At 40.7% G+C, this 11,046-nt stretch overlaps 1 protein-coding gene and 1 long non-coding RNA gene across 2 annotated transcripts; one reads left to right on the top strand and one right to left on the bottom strand.

The window, feature by feature from the left end:
* The first annotated feature begins 122 nt into the window (after positions 1-122).
* On the top strand, positions 123-9,945 carry LOC105285646 (mucin-5AC). The gene is made up of 7 exons (XM_026971605.1): positions 123-483; positions 1,152-1,497; positions 1,587-1,940; positions 2,090-2,219; positions 4,282-4,968; positions 7,517-8,115; positions 8,404-9,945. Exons 2-7 carry the CDS (start codon positions 1,186-1,188, stop codon positions 8,671-8,673), a joined length of 2,352 nt encoding a protein of 783 aa, XP_026827406.1. The 5' UTR covers positions 123-483; positions 1,152-1,185; the 3' UTR covers positions 8,674-9,945.
* On the bottom strand, positions 2,997-4,275 carry LOC113562348. The gene is made up of 2 exons (XR_003406869.1): positions 4,180-4,275; positions 2,997-4,063 (listed from the first exon to the last, which is right to left on the bottom strand). It is a non-coding gene; the product is annotated as an uncharacterized LOC113562348 (long non-coding RNA).
* Positions 9,946-11,046: the final 1,101 nt, after the last annotated feature.

Here is an 11,046-nt window from a genome sequence, read left to right as displayed (position 1 = left end):
ACAAGTGCGTGATTGGTCCCCGATGTTGGTAGCAACTAAAGCGCGGTGACTTTCTTCAAGTCGCTACGCGTTATATTGATCAAGTTAGATTTTGCGAGGACGCACGCGTGATGATACGATCTCGCATATTTTCCGATCGCGTGCAATCGTTCCGCGCGACGTGCGTGTGACATTTCATCACGGCCGTGTAAGCATTCGCGCGTGACTCGTGCGAAAAGTCGGCGGCGCGCGCGGGGATCCGGCGTTGGTGCGGCAGCGGCGTCGCCGTAAATCCTCCCTCGTCCATGACGTCACTCGCGAATTACACAAGCGTCATCGCTCAGTTTGTTGTGGAAAATTTCGTGCGCTCCATGGCGGCGAGGTGTGTTGTTGTTTGAACGAGCGACGGACCGGCGAGACGGAACGACGAGACGAACCCTTCGTCGGCAACGCGGCAGCAGTCTTACGACGTCGAATCGCGTGACGCGACATTTCGAAACCGAAGTGAGTCCCACTGATTTTTCTCTCTCTCTTCCCTTTTTTCCGCTCCCAGCGTCATCGGGCATTGGCATCGTCCTTGTTATCATCATCGTCGTCGTCGTCATCATCATCATCATTATCATCCAATATCATCATCATCATCATCACTAGCATCATAGTTGTCATGTCCGTTTGCAAGTTCGACCCGCGCGTAATCGTGAAGAGGAAATTCTCGCGAGCCTTGTTTACGCGTTGTTTACTGTTACGTCGCGTGTTTTCAGCGTGACGTTTGACAGTGTCGCCCAAGTTACAACGACATGGTTTCAACTTGTGTGACACTCTGCATTGTTTTCGCAATTATGCCAACCATCGGGAAGCTCTCCAAATAGATCAAGACATTCTTTTACAGTTTCCATTCAAGACTGTTCTTTAATTGAACATTTGTTTTCATTTTTATCACGGTCATATTGTTTGACGAAGGAACGTTATTGGGCAACCAAGTGTAACTTCGCATGATATATTTTATTTTTCCAAGTTCTTGCACAAAGGTTTCGAATATTTAATCTTTGGCGTTGTCATGTAGTGAAAATTACTTTGTGGGAGTTCAAGTTATTTCATCATTCTGACACTACTCGTGACATTTGCGTAATCCGTAACAACGCAATAATCATGTTTCTGTTTTCATGTTCCAGTTGGTATTTGCAAGTTACTCACCAGCTCGTCACAATGTCTATGCAACAGTTCTGTTTGCGGTGGAACAATCATCAGCCGAATTTCATTTCGGTCTTTTCCAACTTGCTGACTAACGAAACCTTGGTGGACGTTACTCTGGCTGCTGAAGGCAGGCAAATTCAGGCCCACAAAGTTGTACTGTCGGCATGCAGTACATATTTTCAGTCGCTGTTCACGATGAATCCTTGTCAGCATCCTATTGTTATACTTAAGGATATCAAATTTTCCGACCTCAAGATTATGGTGGACTTTATGTACTACGGGGAAGTGAACATATCGCAAGATCAACTGCCGTCCATCATAAAGGTAAAGAAAGCTACTCTATCAGCAGTCAAGCAATTATTTCATGTTACACTTGACAGATCTTAATAAGTGACATGTCTCATATTTCACAGACGGCGGAGAGTTTAAAGATAAAGGGACTCGCAGAGATGCATACGGCATCGTTAACTAAGTGGCCCAGTGGAAGCAGCGAAACGGGTGGCGGAGACCGTGGCGAATCCTGTTCACCGAGTCCGTCGCCGTTATCTCCCTCTTTCCGCAGAAAAAGGTTGAGGAAGTCTTCGACGGGGTCGACGTCCGGTTCCGGCGACAAGCCGGAAGAGATTAACGAAATAACACTGGTCGCGACTAACATCGTGAAACCTGAACCTTTGATTGTGTCGCAAGACAGTGGAGAGAACCTGAGGCGACCAGTGAATACTAGTACGGAATCTCAAGGCAGTATTGACGAAGATCAAATATCAATTGTAAGTAATAATCGATCATAATTCGAGTGGATAAAGATTGTTCAAAATTTGTATTAAAATTGATATATAAAAATTGTTGAAAATCCGTGTTAAAAAATTCTTGAAACAAAGATACGTTGCTCTGGTAACACGCGTGATGCTCCTTTTAGATGAGTAATATGGAAACTAGTTCTGCTAACACACCAGCCCAGAGTGACGGTTCGCTTCAGGATGTGAGTCAACAGTCGGCAGGAAACATTGGACAAAGTTCTGTTTCTTCACAACCATCCACTCATCAAGGTAAGATATATGTTTCAAGTAGAGATCTCTTCCTCCCGTTTCTCTCTCTCTCTCTCTTCCTCTCTGTTTCTCTTTCCACAAATAAGATGATAGCATTACATGTTGTAATGTATGCACAGAAAAAAATCAGTATACGTGTATATCGGAAATTGAATTATATATAAAAGAGATGCAAATGTTATTATTTCTGTTTTTTATATTTCATGTCTCATATTATTCGATCATAAATTTTGTAACTCATAAAAAGGATGGGAATTATTTAAATATTTTCACCTAAATATTTGTTTTAAAAAGTGTTGTGCGTTTTGTTAATCATTGAAAGATACATTTAGAAGCAAAAAAGGAAGATATAAAAATATATTATAAACTATACACATATAATTTTGAGATCTTAGGTGTATTATACATATTCAGAATATAATATTACTATTTATGGATAATATATAAAGTTTTATCATTTATGGACATTTTATGAATAAAATATAAAAGAAGAGAGATAACATATACAAGAATTAATATAATGAAAAAACAGTTATTTTTAAAATAAATCTTAATATTTTAATATGCAACATCAATATTTCGAGAGAAAGAAGGAAAAAAGATTTCACTATTTTTATTCCTTTCCAAAAGCATACGATTTGTAAGCGTGGCATATAATTTTTCTGGAATTTGAATTTGAAATAAGTGAGAAAGCACAGAATATGTTATATATATTCACAACTATTTATTCTATAACTATCTATAATTATTTATTCGATAGATATTTAATTTTTTTTATTTTTGTAAGATACTTTAGTTGAATCATTTCTTTATCGATTATATAACAGATTGAATGATATAATGTTAGTGACGTAGATGTCTCCGTATACGTAAGCGTAACGTAATACGAAAATTTGAGAACATACGTTTTAATTTGATAGGATATGCGAATAGTTAGCTATGTTATACATTTAATGATATGATTTTTTAATAGATTATAAATATCGTAAAGTTATGCAGAACGATTCAACAACTTGCGATAGATTGCATGACACCCTTTCTACAAGCAAAAATCGCGATAATTGATTGTTTATGTATTTTTGCATACTGTTTTGTGGTGGGTATTTGAACTGCATGTCGACAAGCGAGAAATTTACACACATTATATGCTGGCACAGATGCGTTTAAATGTACTGCACAAGGAGAATCAACAGATGTTTGACATGAAAATAGAGCGAAATTTCAGGAATTGAAAATTCTCTAACGATAAATGCGAGTGTGCAAAGAAAAAGAAATTCTTTCTCATTCATGAAAGGAAATCACCATGGTACACAGATACATAGCACACAGATATGTTACATTATTTCCGGAAGAAGACAGTACATCGGGCCTTTGACATTAACGGAGTGTGTATGTGTGCCTTACTCTGTACTCGTTAGAAACGTGATATATACCGCCGCTGTACACAATGTATCTCAATGGTTTCGAACAACGATGTGCTGAAAAATGTATCTGTGCCATGCCGCAACTCCATATTTTTAATACGCTCATATATTGTTTCTTCACAAGATTTTTTTATTTTTAATATCTATCATCTGTCGCTTACTTAGCTTAGTATCGTTTTTCTACATATCATAGAATAAACCATTTATATTTTTATTAGATTTATGTATGCCTTGTTTTCTATGGAGATATATATACATGTATCTATAGCTGATATATTACTACTACATTGTAATTACTCACATGTTGTTCGAGTTACGTTACGTTACGTAATAACGTCGTAATATAAAATCATGTAAAGATTGCGTCGTTCAATCGAAGCTGATTTTGACGCGATGTTACTGCTGAGATGCAATTTTTTTCTGTGGGAATACATTAATTATTCGTAAAATTATGAAAAATAGACTGTAATTAAAGATCGTTCGATAATGAATTTTTACTATTTATTTCATACTGTTTCTAATATTAATCACATTACTATTTCACTTTATTATCACTTGTCTTTGCCGTAAACGCAAGGCATCAGCGAATTGATATAATTCCTGTGCTCTGACCAAAGATCAATCGGTCTGTTCTACAGGAATACCATGGACTATTATGGAGCACACATATCCACGTTTCGCTCTGTCCTCGTGTCAAACGAATCTGTCGATCCAAGCGTCGTCGGCGTTTACGACGCCCGAAATAACAGCATCCTCGACCATCAGCGATCAATACTCGTCTGGTACCAGCACGACTGGTTCCAGTTGCGCTCTTACGAACTATCCGAACTCCTCGCACGGGACGTTGCAGCACACGTCGTCGGGCGGCCCCTCGCCATCGGCGCAGTGCCCCAGTAACTGCCAGAGCCCCTGCGCCAGCCCGCAGACTGCAATTAAAAGGAAACGCTCGACTAATCCGCAGGCGGACGAGAACTTTATACGCGCGCTCGACGCGGTGCGCTACGGCGGCATAGGGTTCTGCAAGGCGGCCAGGATGTTCGGCGTGAACAACCGAACGCTCTGGCTCGAGTACAAGAAGCGCGGCTACCCGAACAACCGGCCCAGCCTCAAGTCCCGCGTTAAGCAGGAGGTCAACTCCTCGCCGCCGCCGCCGGCGCCCCCGGCGCAGCCCATGAACTCGCAGAGCCCGACGCCCATGGGACCGCCCACGACTCCGCACAGCACACACAATACACATAGCACCCACACCATGCTGACCAGCCACAGTCCGCACACGATGCTCAGCGGTTATATTGACAGCAGGCACACGGATTACGCACTACCGAGCACCACGATGCCGATCAATCTGCACGGCGTTAATTACAACGCCATGTGAACCGAATCCTATTCGGACAGTCACCTGTATAGATGAGCTTGAGAGATGTTACTTCCCAGTCCGCCTTCCTGTGCCCCACCGTTTCCCGTGTGAAACCGTTTACCGATACTATGAGTATTCTGCCACGGCGGCGAGACGTCGGAACGTCTCCACGGTGTCTCCAAAATGCGTCGATTATGTCTCGATTTCCAGACACGTTTCCGCCTAGCTATTATACATACTGATAGATTTGCACGTGTTTGGATCTCAAGGTCGAAGCATATTTTATATCGCGCGTATATCAGACCGTGTGCCAAGCACACGACACACATTCTCCAAGAGCTTGAATTCGGTCTTTTCCTCGTCGGAAATTAACCACTCGCGGTTCTCTTGCTTCGTAATATTAGGTTAATTTAAAGAAACGATCATGTGAATCCTAAATAATTTTGGTAATTTGGTCATTTGAATGCCGTACTGAATTCTCAGTGAAAGGAAGATCATCAGTTTTTTGAATCATTGTTTTGGATCACCTGTAACAGGTGAGATCTTTCATATTCACATTTATAAATATTTGATATTAAATTATTTTAAATTCTTTTTTATAAAATGTATTTCTTAACTTTTGTTTTAGCTTTCGATTTCGCTATTGAATCGCGATTTACATTCGTTGGAGCCACAATATTCAATCGATCATTGAATTTATAGCATAATCATTGAACGTACGTTCGCTTCTTAGCAATATTTATGGCTGACGATAACGATAGTTTTTAGTACTTTTTTTGTTATGTATTGTTACGTGTCAGATATTACGAGATATTATTAGTACAGATTCAGTACCATCTAGAATTGGTGCAATTTAAGTGCTTCGGTGGCCAAGACGTCGTGGACATTGGGACGATGAAATTACGCCGTTGCACCGATTGTAGTCTACCACTATAACACTTGTACATAGTAAATAACTAAGTATATGATTAGAGAATGCGTCATCTGTATCTGCACACGTGTGTCGATCGTATGAGACTAACATTATGCACACACGGAAATAATCAATCAATACATGTATTACATTTATTAATTGTTACTCTGTTGATAAATATATGAGGATCGTCATAGACTTCTCAGAGATATATTTTCCTCTATCCGGGAATTTACTTTTTATGTTATGTACTAGAGATTATACTATATTTATATTTGTTGCATATTTTTTTTTATGATATTCTTTTATGGTATTCTTTTACTGCACTGTCACCTTTTTTTCTAGATACTTACAGACTTGCATCTATCTTCTTCTGTTAATAACTAATTATATTAAAATGTACATAGAATGACGAACAAATGCGATATTACTCGATTGTACTAAATATCTTAAATCAAGTTTATTTTGGTGAAAATAATTCTATCGTTTCGAAATTTAATACAAAATATGATCGTGTTTTTATAATTATCATTGTGTTTATTTTGTTTAATTACAGCATCGATATATTAGCCACTTTTCAGTGAAATATTGTGATAAGTGTATATGAAAAAAAAAGATAAATGTAATATTTTATTATAACATTATATCGATCTTTTAATATTAATTGTAAAATGAAAGTGGAACATGTGGAACATGTGGAAGGCGAACTGTACGGAAAGGCTTTTTAATTTCACATGCAGCAAATTTTTTTATTTATCTTTTTTGTTATATATATATTGATAATTGAATTATCTAAAAACAGTAAAGTAATGCATGTATTGAACACAAAAGAATGCGAGGACATTCACATTTGGAGGTGTGAATATTTGAGGCAATCCTAAGATATTTTCATGGTAAATTTCGTTCTTTAGTTGTAAACCGAAGATTGTTTCCGTTACAGCGGACCGAAAATGAAGCAGCTTTTTACGAAAGTCGAGAAATATACGTTTCTGGATGGTTTAAAATTAGGAAAATTAGTTTTTAATAGTGAAATAGCCGTTAATTGCACTGTTAAGAAGCATTTATACCCCTTATATAAACAATTACAAAGTAATCCTGAAGAAATAAAAATTATTCTAACAGTTTGCAACAGAGTGTGAAAGTCCCATTTACTTCTTCTCGACATTTTCTTCATTAATTATTTTAATGTGCGACTACTATTACTGTATATAACTAAAAAAGAAGAAGAAGCAATCAAAGTGTAACTAATATCTTATTAGGCAATACTACAATTGCTCATCTACAATTGTTAAGCAATTACAACACAAGTTATAAATATAGAACACAATTATTGGATCTTTTATTTATTTATTAATATGCATATTAATTATACCTGAATATGATTTCTGGTACTAAATTTCAGTGGAAAACTCATTAACATAATATATAATTCTGTCAATAATAATTGCATAATAAAGTAGCTAACGTTATGTGTTTTATATTTATTATATTTATAATATTAGTCCATTCAGCTCTTGTTTGTTTGATTGATTCATTTATAAATGTTTTAGTAATTAACCGACTCTCTTCAGTGCGGCTAAAGTCTATCTATTTATTATTATAGCTCTTCATTGCAAGCAAACGCAAGTGACGAAAAGGACTAGGCTCCTGATCAGGCAACCGCGAGTGAAGAAGGAGCCGAGTCACCTGTCGCCGGACGGCGAGGCGGGTCCCTCACCACACATCGTCTCGACCTCCATCCACCTCGCCACGCCGACACTGAATCTCCCACAGACGTCGAGGAGTTTCGAGGAGTCACGCATATCGCCGCCGCCACACACCATGCTGGTCAGCCATCAGCCGAACCTGCTGACGGTGACGACGTCGTCGAATTTGTTGACGGTGCCACAGCCATCCTACTTGACGAAGCAGCACTCGCACCCACTGCTGTCCACTCAGCAACCGAGCACGTCCGGGACGTACTGGATACACCGGCAACACTCGCATCCAGATCCGTTGCCCGGCAGGACAACGAGTCCGTCGATAGTCATCGAACCAGCGCCCGTCCTGAAGACGGAGGAAGAGGGATACGAGGAGACATCGGTCCCGATCTTGTCGGGCACCGTTTCTGAGCCGGGGACCAGCGGCATCAGCAGCGGTGGCATTTCCGGTGGACTGAGGGTGAAGACGACGGAGCTGCGGCGGGCTTCTTCGTCTCCACAGGTAGACACATCGTACTTTCATCTGAAGGTATTACTGAAGTCGGTAAATCATTAATTTAGTTTATGAAGATTTGATTTGCATTTCAGGGTTGTGATTTTTGCGATTATTCATATCGATTCACTTTCAAATTATCGAAATATTAAAATCTTGAGACCTGAAAAGTTAAATTTGCGTTTTCTCTTTCTCTCCATTTCTGCAAAATCATTGCAGATTGATTAGCTTCTTGCGTTTCTTCTTTTTTTACACTTAATTATTTAATGATAAATATAATTTAATTTCTGCTTACAGAGCAGCAGCAGTAGCAGAGAACCTCGCGAAAGTGCGGGCGATCAACGATTAGGTCACTGTCCGGTGCTGCGCCAGGGCCCCGCTTTGGGCTGCAATCATTGCTGGAACACGGTGGACGATCGCGGCAGAATACTCCGTAGGAAAACCAAGTATCATTGTCCCGAGTGTCAGATTAATTTGTGCATCGTGCCCTGCTTTCAAGAGTTCCACGAGCAGCAGCGCGAACTGAATTCTAAACTGAAGCCCTTACCAAAAACTAGCTCCGTTTAATGTGTACACGTACGTATAACGCGTACTTCGTTTTTTCTGAGTAATCGTTACCTCTCGGACAAGCATATACCTTTAAATATGTGAAAGTTCGACGTGACGGAGTAACCGAGTGCCATCCATGGCGTGTGACATTTCTTTTCTCTCGTACGACGATACGAATTTTCAAATTTTCATCATTTGACAAAGATTTTATGACCTCGTATATTATATTTTCGTAATATATTTACAGCGCCTTTCTTTCATCCGATCACGTTACTCCGCGTGGTTTCAAGGTAGAACCCTCTCACCCATGGCTCTCTCTCTTTCTCTCGTACATACATTGATAATAACTCTTCTCGGCGGTGACACGCGAACACTAATTTTGGAGACCATGAATTACGAGATAAAATTGCACAAAAAAAAACAAGGAAAAGGAGAAAAAGGGAAGAGCTAGTGGAAAGCGGGCGCACTGGCCGCTGAAACGTGAGCTTTAGCGCACGTGCAACGATCGAATTCGGTGTACCCTTATAAATCACTTCCTACCATTCGCAGCTCCCCTAGTTGCCACCTGTAAATGGCGCCCCGCCGTTAATGCGTCCGCGTAAATTTGTTGCTGTTCGTTCCGCGATCAATCGAACGCGGGACTGAATGCGCCTCTCTCTGATCTTAGCACGCGAATTTTAGGACCAGGAAAAGGAACAAGTGCAAGCACACGCGAGGACCTTGCTGAATTTATCTAGGATTTCAGCGAAAGATTTCAAGCAAGCTCTTTTGCTTGTATTAATTTGTTCTTTTGCTTGGGTCAGTTTTCTTCCTGAGATTCGCGCGCTATTTGTCTCCCGATCCAAGACTCCGAGTATTTTTAATGTGTGTCTCGTGCATTTATCGAGGAGGAGAGTCGGTGGTCGACGCATGTGACGCGAGAAATGTAGGATGAAAGGTATATAGAGGTGACCGAAGATTTTCTCCACCGAGGGGAGGAAAGAGGAAAGTGGTGATGGATTAGGCCGGATACGCTCCGGCTGCATTCCGATAAATTACGATTTGCGAGGCGGCGGACAGGCGAGGATTCCGCGTTTTTCCCCACGTTTCCTCGCGAGCGGCACCACGCGAGCATGTTCGCGCACTTTGTACATGTAAAGTGTTGAAAATTGTAGAATATGTGCAATACATATATTTATTTTTCTCGGCATTACAGATGTATTATATGCAAACGTTGTATCGATTAATCATATTTTATGTAAATCTAGAGCCTGAGATTTGTAAATTAAAATAAAATAACGTGAAATCACACAGCGGTGCCAATGATTCTCTCCACGCTGGGTCAAGCTCTTCTTCAGTCCAACATCAAGTTATTTACTTATCTTACACGGTATTAGAATTCAATTTTACATTAAAAATTTTACATATATCCGATTACACAGAATTCTCAAGATACTTCTTGCCTTGGGATAGTTTTGCCCAACCAGGATAACTTTGAACTTCAGGACGCAGGAGGAGAGCAACGGACAGTTCGGAAGTCACGAAGAGGAGGACCGGTCATCATCTTCTCCGCTGGGCTCCGCGATGCGACCGGATCCTCGAGCGGATCGTTACTCGCAATAAATCCGCGAGGGTCGACTTTTTCTCCGAGTTCGGCGTCGCGGTGCGGGCGTCCACGGATATGAGGGTCAGCCGTTTCTTCTTGCGCGCAAGCTGACGCCACTACCGCCACCGTCGTAACAGTAGTACCCGACCACCCCTCGTCGCATAACGCGCGCGACGGAAGAGCCGTCATCTTGGATCCCCCGAAAGCCACGGGGCGATATTGTACGCGCAGCCGGTGCCCCGTCGACAGCTGGGACCCCTCGGCTCCTCCGACCTCCGCGTTGCTGGGGTTCGGACTCTCTCTCTTTCTCTTTCTCTCTCTCTCTTTCTTTCTCTCTTCGCAGAAACGAAAAGTCACGAAGCGCTACTCCGCGTGGATTAATCGCCGGCAACCCCATAGACGTGGCTCGTACGAGGTCAATCTCGTTAGGGTGAAAGCGCATTACGCGGACGCGCGATTCACGGCGAAGCCGACGGATACGCTTATTGTTCGCGTTTCGCGCGTCGATGCCTCCGCGACGCGCCTCTGACACGCCGGCAGAACGGTAAAAACTTTTTACTAAAAAGTAGTGGAGGCGTATTTGAAACTCGTGCCATAATTTTGTAATTATTTATTAAAGAAACTTTGTGTATTAAATACTCTTGAGCGAATTAAAAAAAGAATTATAATAGAAGGACTATTTTTTTTCTATTAATGTTGCAGCTATAATTCGTATTCTAACTTTACTTATGTTTTAGTTATTAATTATAACTTGATTTGTCTACGACCATACATAAAAAATGAAACAGATAGAACCATTGATTGAA

Source organism: Ooceraea biroi, chromosome 8 (assembly GCF_003672135.1).
Source record: "Ooceraea biroi isolate clonal line C1 chromosome 8, Obir_v5.4, whole genome shotgun sequence".
Classification (NCBI taxonomy): Eukaryota; Metazoa; Arthropoda; class Insecta; order Hymenoptera; family Formicidae; genus Ooceraea; species Ooceraea biroi.
This window is presented reverse-complemented; position numbering and strand designations above follow the sequence as displayed.